The sequence below is a fragment of the Camellia sinensis genome, chromosome 15 (assembly GCF_055761805.1).
Source record: "Camellia sinensis isolate YWXY chromosome 15, ASM5576180v1, whole genome shotgun sequence".
NCBI lineage: Eukaryota > Viridiplantae > Streptophyta > Magnoliopsida > Ericales > Theaceae > Camellia > Camellia sinensis.
Genome location: NC_138975.1, coordinates 140,108,757 through 140,135,476, shown reverse-complemented (window position 1 = coordinate 140,135,476; position 26,720 = coordinate 140,108,757). Strand labels below are relative to the sequence as shown.

The following is a 26,720-nucleotide window of genomic DNA, read 5'->3' as shown; positions in this document are numbered from 1 at the left end:
AAAGTTAATTTTTAAATTTTTTTAAAATAAGTTAAAAATCAATTCAAAAAAAAGGTAAAAAGTTAATTTTTTTGGACTTATAATCCAATTACCAAAATAGGCCTTAATAATAATAAAAAAGAGATGATCTAAATTTTTTCCCCTGTATAAGAGATAATCTTGGTATAATAAATATTTTCTAGCGAAATATCACTGTTTTTAGTGAAATATAAGATAGATTCACTAATAGATTGTTTTATTTAATTTTTCACTAAATTTATAAATCAAATATTAGAAAAAAAATTCTCGATCATTTTTTTTATCATTGCTCACTAATTGCCCTAACCAATCATGTCTCACCAATCACCCCTATATAATCCAAATTGAATGTAACACCTCTTCAAACATGTTAATCTAATAATTAATCTTTTTTTATGGTGTTAGTTTGTTAATCTTTCTGGTCTTTCTTTATGTGTGTTAGTTTGTTAGTTTTGGTTTTCTTATGTTTGGGTGAGGTTGGCTTCGGTGTTTGTGGTTGGTTACTTACCAACCCTTGATGGTGTGCTAGCATATGATTGGGCGGCCTTATCGGTGCCAACCTAGTTGGAATTGATTTGGATTGCTATGATGCTTTTTGCACTCATCATTTTCCTTTCTTTTATTGATGTAATTGTCTTCTTCTTCTTCATCAATAAAGTTATTTTTCTTTGCTGATCAAAAAAAGAAAAAAAAATTAATCCAAAAAAAAAATTTGAAGATATGAACGGTTGATCTAGGATCAGGCACATGTATATTTAATACATGCTTATGTAGGGTGTCCTTTCTATTAAGATTTGGAAGTTTAATGCTTTCAACCTACATTCACACAAAATTCTCCTCACAAAATCCCTAATGATGTCATAAGATTGGTTGAAAGATTTTGAGAGAAAATAGGATTGTAAGAGCATGGGCCATTTTTCTTGCCGCACCAGTTAAGGGTTTGTAAAAAGAAATTGTGTGGATGAAACATTTTTTTAATAATTTTTAGTTTTTTTTTTTTCTTCAGAAAAATGAATTGTTATAAATATAGAAAAATGCTGCTAACTGATGTATTCAATTTTATTGTCACTAAAGTATTTATTAACATGGGAACTTAATGTTTAGGTGTTTGTTGGTGGAGAGTAATCACCTATGCATCGAGTGATTATTTTTTCGTGACGTGTTGTGATTGATATTTAATGTTCAATCATAAAACATGTCACTCTAAGAGATGCATAATTGGCCATCACAGGTTGAATTTGGGCCTTCAACAATGATATTACCATTATAAACCTGTCAAACAAAAATGTTACAAAATTAAACATCAATGGTTGAGTTTGGATTTTTGTAGTACTCTCAAGTCCGATTTTCCCTTTGTTTTGTAGTGTATTGTCTTATGTTTTGTCTTCTCGCAGGCCCGCTTTTGGCCGAAGTCAGCAAAGTTGCCCATTTAGGTCTCGAAAATTGATTTAAAAACAAAACTTCAAAATAATTTTACATATTATCTATGAATCTATAATAATAAAAAAATTCACTTAAATTTAAAAGGTTTCGATAAATTTCGATGTAGATTCAAAATTAATAAATAATTAATGTGGTGCATTGTTTAAAACTAATTGATAACTTCAAAGAATTAGTCTATAGGGCCGCCTTTAACTTTGTAGGGCCTAAGGCGAACTCAAAAGATGAAATTCTGACTCTCTACATATTTATATATATATATATATATATATATATATTGGTAAAATAGTAACTATCCTCAATTTATTTTTATTTTTTGCTTGTACCTTCTATAAATTTTTTGCATATAATACACATAATTATTGACATAAATCATAATTATTGAGAAAAATTTTGAACATTTTCGGTTGTTAATACTATTAATTTATTCACATTTTTTTTCTAACGTAGTAAATTAAATTGTAAAATTTGATTAACTTCAACTTAAAAAAATTATTTCTCCATAAACAATTGTAACTCGTATAATCAAATAATATTCTATAAATAATTCACACATTTTGCAAGCAACTATCCATTATTTTAAAATAATTATCCAATCAATTGTTTGTTTAAATCTTTATTTTTAAACTACTAATACTATAATGGAGTCTTGGTTCATTGAAATGAAATTTAATTGAATGTAATGGTCATTCTTTAATCTCTTTATAAAATTATTATTCTCTCACAATGGTAAATAATGATTTCGTTTGTAATTTTTTTAGTAAATCAAACTTGAAAATAGACATTATGATAAAATGATTACTCTATTCAATTTTATTTTAATAAACCCAAATATAACTTAAGACCAAAATAATTAATCAAATATAACTTAAGATCCAAATTATTTCGGAGTCTTATTTTTAAGATAGAATTTGGGAGGCCGAGGCGATGGCCCTGGTCTAGTGGCAAGGCTTTGAGTCTTTAGGCCATCAAACTGAAGGAAAACCCTTTGAATTAATCGTGGTGTATTTGCAGGAAACTCTTTACTGATGGTCTGTGCACCTCTGGAAATTAATTGGGTTTTGATTTAAACACCTCGGTGCCAATTTAAAAAAAAAATATATATATATATATATATATATATATATATATTTAAAATTAATAAATGGTATCAAAAAGTGGAAAACCCCTTGTCGAGGGTTGTGCATCTCTGGGGTCAGACTTTGATCTGGAGAGTCCGGTGTCAATGAATATATATATTTGAAACTAATATATGATATCAAAAATCCTATTGATATGAAGAGTTATTTGAAACTAATGGATTATTGTTTTTCAAATTTATGCACTGTGTATAAAATATGATTAATTATATAATTACAATTATTTCTAAGAAAAAGAAATTCCAAATTTAAAATGAGTTAAACCTTACATTTGGTAAACTACATCACAACAAAGATTAAATAAATTAACAATTTTATCTATTGGAAAATATTTGTTGATAAATTATACTATGCAAGTTTGATTAACAATTTTACAACTAAAAATGTTAGAAGGGTGATATTTAAGTAATATTTTGTTATAATTTGTTTATTTTTTATTTGGTACTTAAGTTTAGATTATTTTAACTCCGTTATATATTTAAATAAATTTTATGTGAAATTTTTTTTAATAATTTGGGTGAATAATCTTTTGATTACAATTTTTTTTTTTTTGCTTCAATGTATAAAGTATCCTCGTTAGAAAAAAAAAAAAAACAATTCAGACCCAGCCCTCCTTTCTCGGGACATGCCTTAACTTTTTGCTTCCATGCGATGTTACAAATAGCACTGTTGTTTTGTTTTGGATGGTTTTGTATTTATATACTGTTCTTCATTATCTCAAGTTCTTATATTTTGATAATATATGCACATAATATTTATATTTATGTGATATTGATAACAATAATTAGGTCGAGTTGATCTGAAAATCAACCCAACCTTATAAATGAAAATATTATTCATCGAGTTTTTAAGTCACATTTAAATAATTTATTACTTGATTAAATAAGTTTATATAAATTATAAAAAAAATTAAACTACTTGAGTTATACTCATGTTTGACTTGTTAAAACTTGTTTGAGTTCTTAAATATATTTTAAAATTTGTTAAGTTAGTAAGTTAAACTTAAATAACCTATCGGTTGCGCTCATTTACACTTTTAAAATTATCTACAAAATACAAAATAGTAGTCAACCTTAATCTAGAATAATGCTTGGGACCCCCTTTTGGGGGTCACCCCCTCACCCCCTTTGCCACGTGGCAAGGGGTGATTGGAGGAGCAGGAAAAAAAAGAAAAAGAAAAAGAAAAGGTAATCAATGAGAGAGAGGGGGGTCAAAGGGGTGGGGGAAAAGGGAGGATGAATTATTACTCCCTTAATCTAATATTAACCCAATTATATGACCTTTTAGGTATTAGCCCAATTACTCCTCTGGATGATTGGCCTAGTCTGCGTCTACTTGTGCCTATTTATTTTGAAAAACTTGAGAGGTACCTAGTGCAAATTCTGAAATGAGAAAATTTATGGAAGCAGAGATCTGGCATTAAACAAGCCATTGGAGAGTTCAATCTAAAATTCAAGCTTTTTTGTCATGGAAAATCCACAATTAAATTTTTAGCTTTATTTAGAGTTTTTATATACCGTCCGATCATCAGTAAAAGATGGGCTACTCTTGCACCTTTCTCACCAAGCATGAAAAATCATAAAATTGTATAGTATGCACACTAATCTTCTAATTTTCAAGACGTGGTCTGTAAGATAGGTTATTTTGGACTGTTTAAGACTTTGATTTACATAACACTTAGTTTTTCTTACATCAATAATTTATTAGTCTTGTAAATTGGGAAAAATAATAGTCATCTATTTAATATTGAAATGAATATTTTATTCCTGTTTATTCATGTGTTTGCAAATTATTTGTATTAATTTTGGCTCTTTTAACTTTACTTAAGAGGAGATCGGTGTAATTGATGGGGCTTATGCTAATTTTATTTGATAGAAAATTCCAAATAATTAACAATGCGATTTAGGACATGATCTTATGAATAAATTCTAAATAAATATAATTATTATAAACCGCGTGTATCACTTAAGTCCGAATATACCATAATAAAACTCCAATGTTCAACTGGGTCACTCAGTGCATTTTTTTTATTCATTTAATCCTCAATTGTATTTTATTGCCTCCAACCCAACACATGAACAAATCTAAATGAAAATGAAAAGATTAAAAAAAAAAAAGAAGTTGTACTAACTAAATAAATACCCAATTTCAACATAAATTTTCTTTAACAAATAAACATTATTTTATAAAAAAAATTTCTCCTCGGTTTTTTTAACAAAAAAAATTAAAATAAAAAAGATATCTTAAATTATTTCAGCAGTAATTTTATAAAAAAAGCTTACCCTGAAATGTTAAAAAAGTTTACCCTGAAATTTTTATAAAAAATTTAAACTAAAAAAGCTATACTAACGAAGGATCAAAATTTTCAGCAATAATTTTATCTTCCAAAAAAAAAAAAAAAAAGCTACTAGAAAATTTCTTTATTGTTGAAAACAGAACTGATCCTGTATTGCTTGGAAAGCAATGTCACGGCAATATAAATTTTAAAGAAAAAATTCACTTTTAAAGAAAAAATTCACTTTTATGTCATTGTACTCTATCATGCTTTCTAACTATTGGAAGATATTTTTTAAAAAATTACTATATAAATTTTGAGATTTTAGGAAAATGTTAATTACTATTGACATCCCTCAAAAGATAGCTTTGAACCCTTTACTTTCAACCTCATTATCTGAACACTACTTTGAATACATCATAGAAAACATTACTTTTTGATTATTTATTTATTTTTTCATTTTAATAAGTTTAGAAATAGTGGAAAAATTAAATGAGAAGAGATACTTATTAATTACAATTTTATTTTTGGGCAAATTATATATACTTCCTTCGAGGTTTAGCTAAATTACAAATACCCTCCTGATGTTTGAGAAATTACAGATACCCTCCTGAGGTTTATATTTTCATAACAAATTGCCTCATAATTTATCATGCAAATATAACCTTCAGGGGGTATTTATAATTTCTCAAACCTCAGGGGATATCGGTAATTTTACTAAACCTCGAGGGGGTATATGTAATTTGCCCCTTTTTTTTTCCATAACCAACAATAAGAAGATAATAATAATTTTTAAATTAATATTAAGTACAAAAACTTAAATATATTATTATAAAAGTATTTCACATAAAATGTTTTAATTAACTTCAAGTATAATCAAAAAGAAAGTATTGCGTATAATTAGTATATCATGAACAATGTAAAAAGTCATAAATTTAAGTTTTAAAATAAATTATATAATGGTAAGATAAATTAAATTTGGGACATTTAACACACAAGTCCTAATTTATGAATTTATATTTCATTAAATCCTAACTAAGAACTTTTTGACCTTTAAGTCCCATTAAATTTTTAATAGTTGAAATTGCCCTTCAAACAATGATTATTTATCATTTATAGTTATCTATAAAGGAATACGATGATTTGATATTTGTTTTGATTTTCAAAACTTTAAAATATCAACTTTCAAATTAAAAAAACTAAAAAAAAAAATGAAAAAATTGAAAAAGCTGATTTATTTGTTTGTGCAAAATTGAAAATTTTGTGTCTATAAAGGAGCATGATGATGGAACATTAATGTGCAAAACTATAAAAAAAAAAAAATTAAAAATGAAAAACTGATAACGTTCTCAGTTTTATTGGATAGTTGAATTAAACCAATAAGTAAAAGGGAAAAAATGTTTAATCTCATACTATGTTTTTTTTTTTTTTCCACTAGTTAGTGAAACAATTATCTAGAACATTACTATGTACAATTAATAATGTTCTTAGTTTTAAAAATTGAAAAAAATTGATAATATTCTCAGTTTTACAAAATAAGACTTGTTAGTTCAAAAAAAATCTTAAATAGGACCTGAACTACCATAATATTTGTAAATAAGACTTTTAGGTAATTAACTCATTAAATTTTTATAAAATTTGAGTAAAAATTTCATATAATAGTGATATCACGTTATCATTGACATATGATATCACCAATCAATAATAAAGGAATATATGTATGGTGAACTCCACATGCAAATATGACTAATACTCTAATAACTTTTACATATATATAATGAGATTAATTATATTTACATATCAATGATAATGGCTATTACTTTTATATTGAGATTTTTTTCACAAAATTTTCATACATAAAAATATAATTTGTTATGGTCCTTCATTTTCAATAAAACAATAACTATTGTTCTCATAAATTTAGAAATACCATTAACAATTTTATTCTAAATATTATTTTTTTTTTAAATTTATTTATATACATATATATAAAAAAAATTGTAAATCCAAAAAGTCGGGGGAGGGAGAGGACGTGACCCCCTGGCCTCTATGTAGCTCCGCCACTGTTTAGAAATATAGAACTCATCAAAATATTAACCACCAAGAAGAACAAATATATATATGCACATCTATAAAAGTACTGGGAGCTCTCATTTCATGCACGAGCCAACCTTTGGTCGCTCAAGCCAAGGTTGGAAATAAAGGGTGGCCGCTCGAGTAGTCTTTTGATTGCTCGGGCCAACCATCATTCTCTGTAAAACTTCTGAAAGATTGAATTTTACGCTCGAGCGAATCTTTAGTCGCTCGAGCCAAGTGCTCATGTTTGCAAAACTATTGGGAGCTTGCAAACGACTCTATAAAACAATATTTGAATTTAAGTATTTTCTAAACAATGTGATATGATTTGTTTTCTGAAATGCTATTTGTGAATCATGAATGATTGTCCAGTTTTCTAAAATGTATTTGTGGCATCCTTAGTATCAAGTATTCATGTGGCCTTTACCTGGGAATAACAATATTGAGGTCTATGTTCATGTGACCCTTATTCAAGGGTAACAATACTAAGGTCTATGTTCATGTGGCCCTTGTCTGAGAATAACAATACCGCGGCCTATGTTCATGTAGCCTTTGTCTGGAGGTAACAATACCATGGTTATATATGCACAAAGTCGATACCGACTATGGTCTTATTAACCACGTACTCTGCATGTGAGTCTTTATGATCAATCTGATCTGTTAGCTAATAGATGTACCACGTATAACTACTTATGAAATCTGTATAAGTATGTGAATCTGAATTTATTTCTGATATGAACTCTGATTTCTGAATCTATGTTGTACATTATTCATAAAAACCTTTACTTTATTATCATTCACTGGGTTCTAACTCACTGTATTATTTATGTATGTAGGTGGTTAGGCCCAGGATCAGGCCTAAGATGTTAGCCTGGAATTCTGTTTGTCAAGCCAACCACCGTGCTTCCTGAGGAGGTTCCCAAGTGTTTCAGTGTTCAAGTCAAGTGCATGTGATGTCTGTCTTTATCTTTTCTTTCTTTTGTTGAACAAGACTTTTGTAAATTCTGTATATAAGACTAAGTCCCTTTTGTTTATCGGTACATGGGATGACATGTGTATGACGTTATATATAAGATGATTATAAGTTTAAATCTTCTATCTCATATAAGTCTACACAACTCTATGGACATTGTATTTTGATATTTGCTTCCGTTAATCCCTTTATTTTGTTTATCTGTTTCAGAGGCCTTCAATAATCTCAGAATTACTGACCAGTTACGATGTTAAACCTATAGGAACGAGTTTGGGTCGTGACAACATCGGACGTTAAAATCATCATAAAAAGAATAATTTCACTCAAATTGTTCTATTTATATTTTTTGTGGTTGGTTATCTATATGTTAGTGTACTTTTTTGTTTAAAAAATAGTAATACATTAAATTTGCTTTGGACAATTATATATCACCAGATCATTTCAAAACTCTTCACATTCTAGATAGTTCTCACTAATTTTTAAATGTGATAAGTCTTAGACATATACATAATTTTTATTTTGTTATATCCATAAGAGGCGAAATAAATTCAATGAGAAATAACATTTCTTATTTTCGTTTGTTTGACTTAAGAATTTTAAATTATTTGTTGATTTATTGAAAATAAATATGATATAGGATTTACAAAATGTTGGCTTGTTCACACTCCTGAGAATCACTCTACTTTTTATTTAGCAGGACAAATTGCATATAAGTACAAAATATTGTGTGTGTGTTTTATTTATTTATTATTGAAAAAGGGGTAATAATATCACTTTCATGAAACTTAAATTTTTAATTGACACTACGGACAAAAAAATTCTAGAGTCGCCACTGAACTAAGTTTACCTAATTTGAAAAACTAAAAGTTTAAATATCTTATTTTAAAATTAAATTTTAGAACAAAGTCGGAAAAAAAAATATGTTATATTTCTCCACCTTCTTGAAAGTTGGGTTGATATGGAAGATGGAAGATGGAAGATGGAAGATGGAAGATGTTGATATGAATGGTAAGTTTGTAGACTCAATGCTTGTATCAATGCAGGTGTTGTCGTCCCCCACCTTCCACGCGGAGAAGTTATGTTTTATCATATCTACGGAAGATGTAATAATTGGTTTGATATTAAGGATGGTAAAAAAATTCATTACCAAACACTTTTAATTGAGAGAAAGATTTGTTTGGACGGATTAGATAAGGAATGATTGTAATCTTTCAGATTATTAATCCTTAGATTATTTGGTTGAAAATGATATATATCTCATGTTTATTTTCTCATGTAATTAGATGTTTAGAAATAATTATTATATTACATCAAATATTAAAATATTATGAATAAAGGAAAATGCTCAATAAATTATGTTACCATCTTCAATTGTTTACTAAGTAATAGTAATATTAAATCTGTCATTAATATTTTAATTTTAAGGAAAATTTATCCATAAGTCCTAGTTTTTGAAAAGTTGAACCATTTAGTCCTAAAAGTTTTCTTATGCTCCATTTAGTCCTATTTGCACATCAATCTAATGTTCGAAACATTAATATGATGTTCGAAAGCTAATGTTCGAAACATTAATCTGATATTTGAAATCTAATATTCGAAACATTAATCTGATGTTTGAAACATTGTAATGGGACCTTTCAGTCTATAAGAAAACTTTTAGGACTAAACAGTGTATAAGTTATTAATTTGGGATTTATTTGTGCATCCCCTAATTTTTTTTGGTTAGATTAAATGAAATTTTATTTTATTTTTTAAAAATTAAATAAATTTATTTTTTAAAATCAAATAAATTAAATAAATAAAACATTAATAAAACTTATGTTATTTTTAAAATAAAAATTTAAATAAATTTATTTTAAAAACTAATAAACATTAAATAATGAAATTAAATAAAAAATAATAAAAATTATATAAAATATCAACAAAAATTTAAAATAAAACATAATTTATTTAAAAAATTAAATAAATAAACATCAACAAAAATTAAATAAATTTAATTTATTTTATTTTTTAATTGAGATTTTTATATTTTATTTTATTTTACTAAATACAATACATTATGAAATCAAATACTTGGAAGGTAAATGTATCATTTTACAATTTAATTTCTATGAGATTCCAATCCCACAATTTCTATTCTGCATTCCCTTTAGAACACAATAATCCAACATATATAACCAAAAAATAAACTTGATGATGGATTGGAGATAGAGTCTAATTTTCCCTTCAATCCTTCTAAACATTCAAAAGGACAGCAATCAAGCGGGGTAGGGAAATGGGTTTGTAGTGCCCTTGTCCTATATTATACAGGGACAGGATAAATCAGGGATTGGAGGGGTAGGGCAAGACTAGGCCGAATTAATATTTTACATATGTAAGAATAGTAGTATTAATAAAAGTACAAAATGATATGGTATATATGAAAGATGATTGATAATAAGTGACGAGAGTTTATAAAATTTAAAAAGATGTGAGATAAGAAATGAAAAAAAAGAAAAAAAAAAGAAAAAGAAAAGAGTTTATATTAAAAAATTGAACAGATATAATCAAGGTGGGAAAAAAATTCCATCTTTGCACTTTCTGATTAAAATGAGGAAAATTCATGCAGGGAGGGACAAGGGTTGCAAGAAAGAATCATGACATCCCTAACTTGAAGCATATGTAGAACTGCAAACGAACTGAATTATTTATGAACAGTTTGGCTTATTTAAACTTAACTCATTTATTAAATGAATGAGTTCAAACTCAATTTTTAAACTAATTTATTAATCGAGTCGAGTTTGAGTAATTTTAAACTCGGCTTGATAAGACTCATGAAAATAAATAAATATTTATTTTTAATAAAATATCAAATCAATTTTTAATAATTTATTTTATTTTTCTATTTGTGTTTGGTGTTTATGTAAATTTATATACGTTGATTGATGAGATTTATTATTAATATAAGCATTATTGAATATTTTACTTATAATTTTATAGGTTTTTTTTATTAATAAGTAAATTAATTTAAGTTTTTTTTTTTTTTTTTTTTTTTTTTTTTTTTTTTTTTTTTTTTAAGCTCGAGTTCAAACTCGAATTTGGTTCGTTTATGTAATTAAGCGAGCTCAAGTCAAGCTCAAGTTTATTAAATATTTGACGAGTCAAGTTCAAACTCAATTATTTAAGCTCGACTAATTATTAATAAACAAATTTAAACACTCAAAATCTCTCGATTTGTTTGTAGTTCTAGTCATATGTATCTATCTATATGTACCATTGAATTTAAGAGGCATGAAAGTCATTAAATAATTGACAAAAGGTTTGGTTTGATTTGGTTGGAGTTCAAGGGGGGGGTTTTTAAAATTGAAAAAAGTATTGTACTCTCGGTAAAGTAAAGTAAATTTTGTCCTTTCATTTGAAAACACACTAAACCAACCTTTCCCGAAAATAGAAATTAAAAAAAAAAAAACGCAATTATAAAGTTTTTGACTTATGTGGTGGTAAGTGCAGTGGCTCATTCCCACAACACCCCCCCCTCCCTCTTTCTTTATATGATTATATGATTAGGATTTGTTTTTTATTTTTTTGGCAGCATATGATTAGGATACTTATTAGAAGTGGTTGGCTTTTTGATTTTTTTAGCTATTTTAACTTGGGCTAAAAAGCTTGGTTTGGGAAGGATTTTTTGACTTTTTGGCTTTTTTGACTTTTTTTGTGAGAGAACAGTGTAATAATTATGGGTTAGATGTGATGTCTTGTTTGTTGTGACTAAAATAGTCTATTTTGTTTTTTGTGGCTAAAATAGCCAAAAAAGCCTCAAATCTTGTTTCTCAAACGGTGCCTTAATAAGATATTATTTCTGATAATTTAGTATTCAACTAATATGAGAAATTGGCCCCATAAATTGTTTACACTAAGGAAGTTTTGAATACGAGATCTTGGGGGAGCACATTCCCAAATTCCAAACTTTGACAAGATATTATTTGTTATAAATAATTACTTAATGATAGTCTTTAAATAAAAACATTAATTATAAGTATATATGTAAATCGGGATATAAAATAATAATAAAAAATCAATAATATATAACATTTCTCTAAATCAATTTCACAACTACTCAAAAATGCAATTACCAAAAGCATATCAAGTTTGGTGATTGATACGGGGATTGAAATTTTATAACCAAGTAATCAAACCATGGTCAAATCCAACCACGGTCAAATCCAACCACATGTTTTCTAAAAGGAGAGAATGGTGAATGATTGTCCATAATTACTTTATTCTTAAGCCACTATTTTGATTGGATTCTGTTAAGCTCACTGTCTCACTAGCAAACAAGTTGAGGAATGCCCAATTAATGAATGCCATATATGCATGAAATTGATCGCATATTAATGCAAACCCAATAGGCACAGTTTCATTGGCCTTTCTAAGAATTGTGAGAATGGTAATGTAACTCGTAAGGTAACTAACCAAGTGAAAATTATTAGGTAGTGTTGGTACTTAAGTCGTGCGTCTAGCAAATAAAAAATTACAAAACACAATGAGTCATTCATTATTTCTGAATTACCTGATAAAAGTAAATAAGTATTATCATACCAGTAAAGTTTTATAATATTGATTGAGAGTATCGTATAATTATCATATGATATTTTAGAAGTATCAAATAATTATACTCGTTATAAAGTAGTGTCATCCAAAAATTTTGGTGAATTAAAACTACATACTTAGAATATGTATTCAAATTTTAACTGTAAAAATATTATATAGTCTAAATTCAACTCTTTTATAGTGGGTTCTATAATTAAAATGAAAATCATTATACAAATTAATAAATCTTATAATAAATATTTTTTACTATCCAATATGTCATACAATAATTAAATTCTAAGATTTGAAATATGACTCACTTCAATAATATGATAGATTAATTAAAACAAAATTTGTAAAGTTTTATTAATTTATGTAAAATTACTCACTTAAAAATCAATCTAAACCATTGACTTTTTTAAATAAAATTATGGACAAATATTAGTATGCAAAACAAAAGACTCTGACAACATCAAGGCATAGCCATTGAGTCTTTATCAATGTTATCACATGCAACACTCAACACCTTTGATGGCCAATGCCAAACAAGTCCTTATGAGCTTAATTCACATTTAAATATCCAACCATGACATACCAACATACCTTGGCTATACATTCTTTTCCCTCTCTCTTGTTTTTCACAAAACAAAAAAATGTTCATTGTTTCCAATTCATCTTCTTCTTGAGAGAATATCCACCTAAAAAATTCTTCTTGAGACAATACACAGAAAAAAAACAACAACAGCAAAAACAAAAACAAATATGGCAGGTGGTTCATTTGATGATGAGTGTGATTACCTATTTAAGGCTGTTTTAATCGGAGACTCGGCGGTTGGAAAATCAAATCTTCTCTCCAGGTTTGCTAGAGATGAATTTTATTTGGATTCAAAGCCAACCATCGGAGTCGAATTTGCCTATCGGAACATCAAGGTTGGTGATAAACTCATCAAAGCTCAGATATGGGACACTGCAGGGCAAGAAAGGTATGTTTTTGAATTTTTCTTTTTTAATTGATTGTTGAATTGAACTAGATTGAAATGTATTTTCTTGGTTTTCTTGTTTTGGAATAAGCGAAAAAAGTGCTTACAATTGAGCAGCTCAGGCGAAGAAGTAGATCGGAGCTGCTAGTTAATTTTCTTGATTTTGAGTGTGAATTGTTCAAAAATAAGTTCATCATCTCTCTCTCTCTCTCTCTCTCTCTCTCTCTCTCTCAATTCTTGGTTTTTAATCAAGAAGATAAGTATACATGAATTTGAATCTTAAAAAAACAAAAAAATAGAAGGGTTACTCTTAAGGTTAGCCTTTCAAGTAGGATATGTATGCTAATTTGTCATCTCGATGTGAAAACATTGAGACAGATTTGATCATGTATTGGTACGATAATTAGATTACAAAATGAAACATAATCTTTTTACATGGGTGAGATTCACATATTTAATGGCTCTTCATTCACATAAAAAGTTATGTGTCTGATACTGTGATTAGAATTAGTATAGTTAGAATTATTCTATACTTTTAGTATGTATTATTTGATTAAACTTATGTGCTAATGTAAACATGATTTCTTGGGATCAAATCATATTAGGCTTCTAAAGTGAAGAAATAATATTGTCCTTCCAACCATGAAGAGATCTTATGGAGAATTTTCTAGATTAGTGTATATGAATATTTTACAACATTAAATCCCAAAGGATGTTTTTTTTGCAAGGAAGGTCCAATTTTAATCTGTGGTCCAAATCATGCTTGCTGGACCACACCTCATTTTGTTTTGAACTTAACCATTGAAAGGGTCAACTTTTAGTCTGACCGCGATTTGCTCTTAATTTGAAATAAGTTTGAAATATAAAAATCGGTAATAAAATTAAATATTTGTATATAAATAAATAATATATATTTTAAAAAAAAATAGGTCTCACCAAAAAATTGTATAAACACTGGGGGAAATTATGTAAATAGTTTTTATAGTTTACACGATATGTCAATTTGGTCTCTATTGTTTCAATTTGCTCGATTTAATTTAGCGGATTGTGTCATTTTAGTCCAATAAATAACGGTTGTTAAGTTAATTTAACGAAAAGTCAAACAATGTATCAATTTGATTCTTGTATTTTGCACAATATATCAATTGGATTCCTGTATAAATCGATAAAATTATAATTCTTTCTTTCGGTGGGAGCCTATAGATTGCTAATTTTATTTCCTTTTCATAGGGCAGGTTTAGCTACAAGTTAATTTGCATACAATGTGTATGTTTTTCAAAGCTGAAACTGCGACCCCACAAATTACATTATTTATTTTATATTTTTTTAAGGAAAAAAAAAACAAAAGAAAAATGACTTTTCCTTTTGAGGTGTTAGGATAGGAGTACCATTCAAGTTAGACAAGATGATGGTGCATACTGCATAAGCAAAGGCGTTATTATTAAAATGTCACAATAAATTTTTTTAATTTGTTTTATACTTTTGATAGATTGCAAAGAATATTATTCCCAAAAAACGCAATATGTAAGCCAGGTGGCAGTCACATAATGTTATGCCATTTGGTCAGGATAATTATAATGATCTTATTCCAAATCACTATCAGTCACATAATCTTGTGCCATTTGGTCAAGATAATTATAGTGATCTTATCCCAAACCGAAAGTTTAACTGAGTAATTTTAGATGTATAAGATATCAGTAGTTTGTAAGTACCTAATTTGTAAGTCATGCTAATGAAAATTTCAAAAATTCTGAGAAAGTGGATTATTTTTATTAAAGTTTTTTGAAAATTATTTTTAGAAACAATTCACTAAATAAGTTTTTGTGTTTTTCAAAAAATAAAAATAAAAAATGAAAATGATACCAAATATACCCTAAACTTTCTTTCCAAATTAGTTTTTCAATTATTCAGAAAAACTCTTACAAATATGTGCACCTGCACCCATGCTCTCTATTACAGTTCTTTGCATAGGAAACTTCGTGAATGGTCCTACTTCGACTTTAGCAATATGTGCACTTTCATTTGTTTTTTTTTTTTTTTTTTTTTTTTAAATTCATAACAAAGGGTTACTAATTTGATATTTTAGAGAAAAAAAATTAGAGCATAAATTGTAATGGGAATATGATTTGAAAATTTATATTCTTTCAAGTGTCACGGGATCAACAATACTATGAATTCAAAAAACTTATCTAGAAAATATACTCAGAAAAAACACGGTATAATTGTGATTTATTTTAAGTGTAGGTACCACTATACAATAATTATATTTAGATCACTCATTACTTTTCAAGATGAAATTCTCGACCAGTTTTGTTGGTTCCTAACTTTATGAGTCACAGGATTCATAACCTAAATTTTAGAAAGCAATAATAAGATTTAATTCTCAAAAGCAAAAGATTTGTATTAATAATAATCTATATCATACGGAGGGAGTCACGGGGTGCACAGACAGAGTGAGCCGTGAAAAGGTTATTTTTAATCATTCCACATGAAATCATAGTGTTAGTTAACATGGGTTGTGTCTTTAGCTGTAACATTTATATCAACTTTCTCAACCCTAGTATTATACCTAGATCTGTTGGTTTGTAAAATAATTTAGTATCACGTGATTATGTCACAAATTAATTATCGACTCACCCAAAAAGTAGTCTAATTGGTCAGTGAGTATGCTCTCCTCATATCCAATTCAAGTTGGACTCTTGTTAGCCTCTTTCGGTTGTCTGAATCATGTGATTAGGAAGTATCGCTCGATCCCTAAACCCCAAAGAATCCCTATCTATGATACGATTTTCATTTATCCAAAATATAAAAAAATAAAAGTAATAATTTAGTCTCTGTCTTCCCAATCCCAACATAAGGTGATAAATCCTATCGTTTTCATTAATTAGAATATTTGATGTACAACTTGACCGTGCCCGGTTTAAGGTGAAATTTCAGTTAGAAATTTTTATGTATAACTATTAGTTTTAAAAAATATTTGATAGCTGAATTTTTAATTTTTTGTAAAATTCATTTTTCTCTTCCATTATTATAACTAAAGTTCTAGGGATTTATTTAGGGGGAATTACAATTCAGTGAACTTTTGAAAATATATCTACAGGTAAATGAAAGGTTTAAAATTTTATTTGTTAATATTTATAAAGTTTACCACTAATGTGTAATTATTTTTCGAAGTTTATATTGAATAGTAATTTCCGCATTTATTTATATGTGTTACTATTAGGGCTTCTGGATAATGAAGGTTTTTTCTTTTAGTTGGGCTTTTGGGTAAGAATTTTTTTTTTATCCGTCATTCATAAGGATAGTTTTTACTAATAGAGGTCTTTAGATAGAGAATTTTTATTTATTTATTTATTATTATTATTATTATATGTAGCTGATTTTTTAGACGAGGTTTACCCTTTACAATTTGGGAGCATTTGAACGAGGAGATTTTTTTGCCTTATCCTTTGCACAAGATATTTTCTCGAGCATTTGGACAAGATATATTTTTGATACTTCAGACAATGAGATTTTTTCATATTAGATTTTTTGATAAGAAATTTTTTATTGAACGTTTTGGACAAGGAGAATTTGAGACATGTTTCAAAATGGGGGAAGAACCATGGGCATGTTTGATATAGTTTAATGTAAGTTAAAACTAATAATTAAAAAGTAAAAGTTAAAAAGTTCCTCTCTCCATTTCTAAATAATTAACATATGTCGATTTATTTAAATTATTTCTACCTTAATTGTAAACAAAAATTGTACCAAATAATTTGACACAGGCTCTCACAATGTATTAGGGAATTGCCAAAAGATTAGCAATGGAAAGTAACCCTTCATTGAATATTACAATGGTTATGTTTTTGGACTTGTTGAAATTCTCTAATTCGGAAAATAAGATCAAATTGACCATATGTTCTTCTATTAAAAAAAGTAGCATACCATGTGTCTTGTAGATCAAACTTACTAAATAATTTTTTCAAAATTCTAAATACACATTATTTCTTATAAGTTAATATCTATTTTTCTTCCATCTCTCTTTCTTGTGTTTCTGCGATACGTAGTGTAACGATGATACTACTAAGATTGTTTTGCTATTTATGTGATCATTAAAATTCCTTCTTTTATTTATTTTATTTTGTGTGTGTGTGTGTGTGTTGCAGATTTAGAGCCATAACTAGTTCATACTACCGTGGAGCACTAGGCGCCTTACTAGTCTATGATATAACTCGCAAAGGGACATTTGAGAATTTGAAGAAATGGTTATATGAACTTAGAGAGTTTGGTAATCCGGACATGGTGGTGGTTCTCGTTGGCAACAAATCCGATTTAGCTCAATCGAGAGAAGTTAGCTTAGAAGAAGGGCAAAGCCTTGCGAAGCTAGAAGGCCTATTCTTCCTAGAAACGTCTGCACGTGAGAATTTGAATGTGGAAGAAGCATTTCTACATATGATCACTAAGATCCATGAAGTTGCAAGCCAAAAAACCCTAGAAGCAAAGACTAATGGTGATCACAAAATGCCAACACTTCATGGAGGGAAGCAAATCATCAATGTTGATGAAGTATCTGCCACTAAACATACAAGTTGTTGTTCAAATTGAAACAAAATATGTATTTTGTATTTTTGGAGACAGTGTGGTTGAAAGAAGGAAACGGAAAAGAGGGGAGAAAAATGGAAAAGAAGTAAAATAGACCCAAAAAAAATTCAACTAAAGAAATTATTTATTTTCTTTCATTATTGGTTTGGTTGTCTAGCATTTCTTTGTTACGTTTGTTTGGGTCCATACGATGGAGAGGATTAAGAGTACGGTGGGATTGAGTAAGAAAATAATTAGTGTGGTGGCATTAGGTTAGAGATGTAGGACAAAACGTGTTTGTTTGTATACCACAGGATTACGTTTACTATAGATAGTATTAATATATAAAATTAATATTTTTTAAGTTTTAGTATTTTTTTAATATTATAATTATTTTTTTATTCTAAAACATATAATTTTTGCTTAAAAATCATTTAAAATTTCACTAATCCCCTCACTCAATTTCTAATCCCAATCCTCCGATAACTTTGTTAGTCCTACTACATGGGGAGATTAGTAGGTTGCACGGACTATTAGTATAATATCCCTTTCTAAAGAGCCAAACAAACATGACCTATAAGGAAACAAAGAATTTTTTATAACAACCCAATGTTAGCCCGATGATAGACTCCTTGCTTACCTCCCATTCATAGTCGGTTCCAATTCCCTCCACATTCCCTCTCCCTTTAAAATTTTACCATTGAACTTCTCAAGATTTTTTTTTTCAAAAAAATGTCATGCAAATCCCTTCAATTTTGTTTCCCCTTTTATATAACTAAACCAAAGAAGGAACAATTTTTCAATCTTTTCCTTTTTAGTATTGAAATTCAAACAATCTAAGTTGACTTAACTTGTAACAAGTTTAAAAGCTAAGAGTAATGTTAGAGATTTTAAAAATTCGATCAAAATTTTTACTAAATGTCTTATATGGGAGTAGGGATAACAATTTGAACCCGACCCGGCCCCCCAACCCTGATTAAAATGATTTTTTCTCAAAAAATACTCCCGACGGGCAGGGGATGGTATTCGAAACTGAATCCCTAACAATTTTCGAGCCGAGGACAGTGATAGGTTCCCCCATCCGGTCCCCATTTCCACCCCGAACTGAAATTACTACTATGCCCCCATATATTTGTGTGTGTGCGCGTGTGTGTTTTTCTAGAGATTTTTTTGACCCATTGTAGGGTTTAGCTGATAATATTGGTTGTGCATGCTACTTTGCAAAATTCACAAGTTTTTTTTTTTTTTTTGATGTGGTGTGGGTGTTGTTTTGTGTCTTGTTTGTCATGTTGTTGTGTTTGGATGTTTATGTTTGGACATTACTGGATTATGCTTTTATATATATTATTTTTATTTGCCTAAATAAATAAATAAATAAAATAGGATATGCAAAATTCAAAAAAAAAAAGGGTCGAGAATTTTTCGAGGTCGGGAAAATCTGATCCCCGTCAGGGGGCAGGGACGGGGGTGATGGGTTCTCTGTCGGGGATCGAGGGCAAGGACGGAAAATTTTATACCTTCGGGGATCGAGAATGGGGAGTATAATCTCTGGTCCCTGCCCGGCCCGTTGTCATTCCTATACGTGGGTAGAATTCGGACCATGTGGATCTCATGTGAATTCCACATCCAGATAAGACATTTGATAAAAAATTTAATAGAACTTTTAACATCTTTACTATTTTGAAAAGTTAATAATCTGAACACTTAAACCGAAAGGGAAGGAGATTGTTTGCGAATGCCATCTTGTAATGTTCTATTACTTTTAATAAAACCTTTACTTTTTGCCGAGTAAAAAACATAAAACAAAATAAAATAACAATCGTTATTTTTTTTCCCTAGGAATTGAAGAGGTTTTGTAATATATAATTTTTTTATTTCTTTCTGTTTTACTAAGTTGGTACTATCAAATTTTTTTTTAAAGAAATACTAAGCTGGTAGGTGGGCCTTTTTAAATTTTTGGAGTATTCTTAAAGCCAGACAACATCATGGTGCATAAGCAAAGCATATATGATTGTAAAGTTGCAATGATTATTTTAATTAATTAATTAATCTTATGATTATAAAGTCGCAGTATAATTCTATTTTTAATTTTAAAAATTTTGATTTTGATAGATTGAAAAACAAGGACGTCTAAAAACCATATAATTTCATCATTTGTTACTAGTCACATTAGCAAGAATAAAATAAAGACGTTACAACTTTGATCCAAAATATTTTATCAACTATCAAAAAATTAATGTGATATTTTTGTGAAAGTCAAAATATTGGAATATAAATGTAATGAGAGTATGATCAGAAAACTTCATAGACCTTTGTAGTTTTGTTATTGAACTGAGAAATATTGCATAGAAATGTAATTATATCTATAAAAAAATAATTGTTTCATTTATATACAAAATGTAATGTTATTGTTTATAAACTGTTTAAGATGTCAGAGAGTTTCACAAACCTGAACTTTACTAAGCAATAGAGTAGGTACGTATGTGGTTAGGTGAATTTCAGTTTTTTGTGTGTTAACATTGAAAAATTATTGAATATTCCCGAAATACCGCGTGTTTGTACTCCCTAAATAATTATCATTCAATATACCACTCATATTCCCTAATTACCCAACACAATACCCACCCACTCACATTCTCTATCAATTATAATACTATAGAATATTACGTGTCTATATTTCAAAATTACTGAATAATTACCCGTTAACATTATAGCCAACAATTAAGGTTTTTATTTTTAAAGCAAGGTTCACGGGCTGCGCAAAAAGCCATAAAAAGGTTCGAAACACGTGATGTTAGAGGCATGTTCAATCACTAACATCTATTGTCGAAAGAAATCTAACAGCAAAAGGTGTTAGTAAAACCTAAAACAGAATGAAGTCATGAGAGAGCAAAAGGAGAAACGAAAATGAGACAGCATGATCTAAGCATTTGTTGCACACAAACTAAAAATCATAATAAAGGTGATTCCGTGTTTAATAAAAGTTTTTCTTCTCCAGTCCGTCCGTGATTGGACTGGAGGAAAGCCATCCCCTTAATTATAAATGAGGATTTAGGTTCATTGAAGGGTAGGGAAAAAGGGATGATCTTTTCAAAAAGGCCTATGGTGTGAGTGATGGAGCTAGAAAATTAACCTAGAGGATAATTATTAATCACAATCTCAATTTAAAATATATATATATATATATATATAATCCCTAATCAAAATTGCTAAATTTAGCACAAATCACTACAAATCGAAATCCCTTATGTCAGTACATCAAATGTTGAAAATCAAGCCACGTTTTTCATCAGATGCCATATGCATCAAGCCCTTTTCTTTATTTCATATGCTTTCGGTGATTATTTAATTCATATGCTTTCGGTGAGTGTTTATTTAATTCATATGCTTTCGGTGAGTGTATGCTGATATATATGTAATATATATTAATGTATAGTTAAATATGTAGTGGCCTCGTGGCCTGCTTGTTTGTGTTTTTGGCCTCGTGGCCTCGTGGCCTCCATCTGATCATATTGTATAAACCTCCTATATAATGGAGTAGCATTGTAAGGCTTAAGATATTGAAAATAAAAAGTCTATGTTTAGTCTTTCAATCACTCTCTCTCTCTCTCAATATTAATATTTTTCATGGTATCAGAGCGAGTGTAATCCTGTCTCGTCATTTTCGCCTCTTCAGTCAATATTCGAATTTTTCTCTTCTACTCAAATATATCCTTCTATTGCATGACTAAATACGGTCCAGCTTTCGGAATGACTATCAACTCATCCTCCTCTTCTTCTGATATTATCATCTCATCATCTTCATCCTCTCATCAACTGGAAACCTCTCATCTTCCGATCACTGCCCATAAACTGAATGGGCAAAATTATTTGCAATGGTCTCAATCCATGTTAATGTTTATACGGGGAAAGGAGAAAGATGACTACATCACCGGAGCCTCGGCGCTACCAGAAACCACAGCATCAACCTACAAAAGGTGGATAGCTGAAAATAATATGGTCATGTCGTGGCTCGTCAACTCTATGACCACTGACATTGGCAAAAATTTTCTGTCATTTGATACTGCCAAAGAGATCTGGGACATGGCAAAAGAAACGTTTTCAGACAAGGAAAACACATCTGAAATCATCCAGCTTGAAAAACTCCCTCCACAATTTACGTCAAGACAATCTTACGGTAACTGAATATTTCAATACCCTTACTCGTCTATGGCGTCAACTTGATACGTTTGAGGTTCATAACTGGCAGTGTGTTACTGATGGTCTGTTATATAAAAAGATTGTCGAAGGGAAGCGTGTGTTTAAATTCTTGTTAGGATTGAACACAAATCTTGATGAAATCAGAGGAAGAATTATGGGAGTAAAACCGCTCCCTAACCTTAGAGAGGCATTCTCTGAAGTCCGTCGCGAAGAAAGTCGGAAAAAACTCATGATGGGATCTCATCAACAACTAAATATGGCAGAAAGCTCGGCTCTTAAGACTCAATTCGCTCCTATCGACAACCGTCAGAAAAATAAAGGAGGTAGGCCTTGGTGTGATCATTGCAGAAAGCCGGGTCACTCGAGAGAAACTTGCTGGAAGATTCATGGAAAGCCAGTAGATTGGAAACCACGTCAGCCTCTTGAGAAAGAAGGACGAGGTAATCATGTAGGTACAAATGAACCATCACCACAACCTGAAGCAAGCCCTTTCACCAAGGAGCAAATGGAGATGCTCCAGAAACTACTACAGTCACAATCTGGTTCGTCTTCCAACCACATCATAGGATCCGGAACCTTGGCTCACAAAGGTAATTCTTTGAACGCCTTTACTGTTAGTAAGAAACGTAAAAAACCTTGGATTGTGGACTCAGGAGCATCTGATCATATGACGGGAGATGCAACGATTTTTGATACATATAACTCATGTCAAAATAATTTAACGGTCCGAATAGCAGATGGTTCACTATCAAAGGTTGCCGGTACAGGTTCAGTTGTGCTGTCTAGGAATCTTATTCTCAACTCTGTTCTCCTTGTTCCTGACTTGGACTGTAATTTATTGTCAATTAGTAAACTCACTAAGGAAAAGAGGTGTGTTACTAATTTTTTCTCCACTCATTGTGAATTTCAGGATTTGGATTCGGGGAAGATGATTGGCAATGCTGAGGAATGCTCTGGACTCTACATCCTTAAGGAACGCCACTATCCACAAGAACAACCTCAAACGGCAATTTGTGGTAGTTCTTTTTCGGTTTCGTGTCAAAATAACGATAGAACAATTATGTTGTGGCACTATCGCTTAGGTCATCCTAATGTTATGTATCTCAAGCATTTATTTCCTTCATTATTTAATAAAAATCCAAAACCTTTTGATTGTGAAATCTGTCAATTTTCTAAGCATGTACGGTCCCATTTTCCCATTCAATCCTATAAAGCGTCTCGTCCATTCTCACTAATTCATAGTGATATCTGGGGTCCATCCAGAATAAAAAATGTAACTGGTACTAGGTGGTTTGTCACATTCATAGATGATCACACTAGATTAACCTGGGTCTTCCTCATGAAAGACAAATCTGAAACGAGCCAAATCTTCAAAAATTTTCAAATTATGATTCAGACACAATTCCAGTCAAAAATCCAAATTCTAAAGTCTGATAACGCTCGGGACTATTTCAACTCAATTCTAGGAGATTTTTTAGCAGACAAAGGGATAGTTCACTTAAGTTCATGTGTTGACACCCCACAACAAAACGGCATCGCTGAACGGAAAAATCGGCATTTGTTAGATGTTGCTAGATCACTCATGTTTTCCACAAATGTTCCACAATTCTTCTGGGGGGAAGCTGTTCTTACAGCTGCCTATCTTATCAATAGGATGCCATCTAAGGTACTACAATTCCAAACTCCTTGTCAACTTCTCCTAAAATCCTTTCCCACTACTCGCCTCATCTCCACCATCCCACCCAAAATTTTCGGGTGTTCTGTCTTTGTTCATGTCCATCAACAGTATCGAGGTAAACTTGATCCCCGGTCGCTCAAGTGTGTCTTCATTGGGTATTCGTCACATCAGAAAGGGTATAAGTGTTACTCTCCGGTCACTAGGAAATTCTACACTTCCATGGATGTCACATTTTTTGAAACCCAGTCTTACTACCCTAAAATTGATATTCAGGGGGAGACTCCAACCCAGGAATATCAATTTTGGACCCCTGAGTCATTTAGTGAGCCATCCATCACCACCAAAAATCCCACTCAATTTTGGACCCCTGAGTCATTTAGTGAGCCATCCATCACCACCAAAAATCCCACACCTCCTGAGTCATTGAATCCATCTGTACCTGCCGAAAATTCCGAATTCATTGTTGCCTTGCGGGATAATGAACACATCCAAGAGGAAATGGAGGAAGGAGCACTTTCTCAACAATCCCATGAGGCTGAACCGGGTTCTAATCCAAGCAACATTCCAGGTAACAATCTTCTTACCACAGATAGTACTGTTGATTCTGAGTTAGAAAACAGTATTCTTAATATGCCCATAGCTTGGAGAAAAGGAGTTAGATCATGTACTCAGCATCCCATTGGGAACTTTATTTCTTATGATAATCTATCACCTTCGTTCCGTGCCTTCACTTCTAGCATCACGGAGATACACATTCCTCGGAATATTCAAGAAGCCTTCAAGTCTCCTCAGTGGAAGGCAGCAGTCATTGAGGAAGTTCGGGCTCTGGAAACGAATGGTACTTGGGAAATTACTGATCTTCCAAGAGGTAAGAAACCCGTTGGATGTAAATGGATTTTCACAGTAAAGCACAAGGCAGATGGTAATGTGGAACGTTATAAAGCTCGGTTGGTTGCCAAAGGATTCTCCCAATCCTATGGCATTGACTATCAAGAAACCTTTGCTCCGGTTGCCAAGCTCAACACTGTTCGTGTACTTTTATCCTTGGCAGCTAATCTCGATTGGTCACTTCACCAACTTGATGTAAAAAATGCCTTCCTCAATGGTGACTTAGCGGAAGAAGTTTACATGGACATTCCGGCTGGACTTGAGACGACATCAAATTTCAACAAAGTTTGCAGACTCCGAAAATCCTTGTATGGTCTCAAACAATCTCCCAGGGCCTGGTTTGAACGGTTCACTAAGGCAGTAAAAGGGTACGGTTTTGTTCAATGTCAATCCGATCATACATTATTTGTGAAGCACTCCCTAGGAGGGAAATTGGCAATTATCATTGTTTATGTGGATGACATAATTCTAACAGGTGATCATGAAGAGGAAATTGGCTTACTTAAAACATTCCTAACAAAGGAATTTGAGATTAAAGATCTTGGAAATCTTAAGTACTTTCTTGGAATGGAATTTGCTAGGTCAAAGAAAGGTATAGTCGTCTCACAACGTAAATACGTTCTAGACTTACTGAATGAAACAGGGATGCTAGGATGCAAGCCGGCAGAAACTCCTATGGACACAACTATCAAATTGGAAGAAAGTGACGGTAGTGCACCAAGTGATAAAGGGAGATATCAACGTCTTGTGGGAAAACTCATTTATCTTTCTCATACAAGGCCAGACATCGACTTCTCTGTTAGTGTGGTCAGTCAATTCATGAACAATCCTACCGACAAACACATGACTGCTGTGACCAGAATATTGAGGTACCTAAAAAAGACACCGGGAAAGGGTCTCTTCTTCCAAAGAACAACAAATAGAAAAATTGAGATTTTTTCAGACGCAGATTGGGCAAGTTCAGTAACTGATCGAAGATCAACCTCTGGCTATTGTTCATTTGTTTGGGGGAACGCGGTTACATGGCGAAGCAAGAAACAGTCAGTGGTCGCCCGTAGTAGTGCTGAGGCAGAATTTCGTGCTATGGCCCTAGGTATCTGTGAGGGAATCTGGTTGAACAGACTGTTAGAAGAATTACGAGTTCCATCTGAGCATCCCATGGTTTTATACTGCGACAACCAAGCCGCCATCAGTATCGCTAAGAATCCTGTTCATCATGATCGCACTAAGCACGTGGAGATAGATCGACACTTTATCAAGGAAAAGATTGAAGAGGGAGTTTTTCAAGTCAGCTACACTCCAACAAACTGTCAAAAAGCTGACATTCTCACCAAAGCTCTTGCTCGAGTTAACTTCGAAGATCTGACGGACAAATTGGGCATGATTAACATCTACAACGTTGCTTGAGGGGGAGTGTTGAAAATCAAGCCACGTTTTTCATCAGATGCCATATGCATCAAGCCCTTTTCTTTATTTCATATGCTTTCGGTGATTATTTAATTCATATGCTTTCGGTGAGTGTTTATTTAATTCATATGCTTTCGGTGAGTGTATGCTGATATATATGTAATATATATTAATGTATAGTTAAATATGTAGTGGCCTCGTGGCCTGCTTGTTTGTGTTTTTGGCCTCGTGGCCTCGTGGCCTCCATCTGATCATATTGTATAAACCTCCTATATAATGGAGTAGCATTGTAAGGCTTAAGATATTGAAAATAAAAAGTCTATGTTTAGTCTTTCAATCACTCTCTCTCTCTCTCAATATTAATATTTTTCATCAAAATTCCTAATTTTGACACAAATAATGACAAATCAAAGTTCCCAAATTTTTGCAAATCATAACACATTTTTAGCACAAATAAATTATAATATAAAATATATTAAAAATACTATTACAAAATAAGAGGAGATTTCTTGCT

The 26,720-nt window shown here is 30.6% G+C and overlaps 2 protein-coding genes across 2 annotated transcripts; both read left to right on the top strand.

Moving 5' to 3' along the window:
• Positions 1 to 12,940: 12,940 nt before the first annotated feature.
• Positions 12,941 to 18,191, top strand: LOC114256121 (ras-related protein RABA6a). Its single transcript, XM_028195713.2, has 2 exons — positions 12,941 to 13,473; positions 17,619 to 18,191. The coding sequence occupies exons 1-2, from the start codon at positions 13,253 to 13,255 to the stop codon at positions 18,055 to 18,057; spliced, it is 660 nt and encodes a 219-aa protein (XP_028051514.1). The 5' UTR covers positions 12,941 to 13,252; the 3' UTR covers positions 18,058 to 18,191.
• A 3,589-nt stretch (positions 18,192 to 21,780) lies between these two features.
• On the top strand, positions 21,781 to 23,276 carry LOC145813948 (uncharacterized). Its single transcript, XM_082910419.1, has 2 exons — positions 21,781 to 22,823; positions 23,144 to 23,276. The coding sequence occupies exons 1-2, from the start codon at positions 22,388 to 22,390 to the stop codon at positions 23,176 to 23,178; spliced, it is 471 nt and encodes a 156-aa protein (XP_082766545.1). The 5' UTR covers positions 21,781 to 22,387; the 3' UTR covers positions 23,179 to 23,276.
• The last annotated feature ends 3,444 nt before the right edge of the window (positions 23,277 to 26,720 follow it).

Excerpts from the sequence above, each read along its gene's own strand:
- LOC145813948 (XM_082910419.1), top strand. The coding sequence starts at position 22,388 with ATGGGAGTAAAACCGCTCCCTAACCTTAGAGAGGCATTCTCTGAAGTC. Across the intron at positions 22,824-23,143 it reads CGGAACCTTGGCTCACAAAG|GATTTGGATTCGGGGAAGAT; the intron begins GTAATTCTTTGA and ends TGTGAATTTCAG.
- LOC114256121 (XM_028195713.2), top strand. The coding sequence starts at position 13,253 with ATGGCAGGTGGTTCATTTGATGATGAGTGTGATTACCTATTTAAGGCT. Across the intron at positions 13,474-17,618 it reads GACACTGCAGGGCAAGAAAG|ATTTAGAGCCATAACTAGTT; the intron begins GTATGTTTTTGA and ends TGTGTGTTGCAG.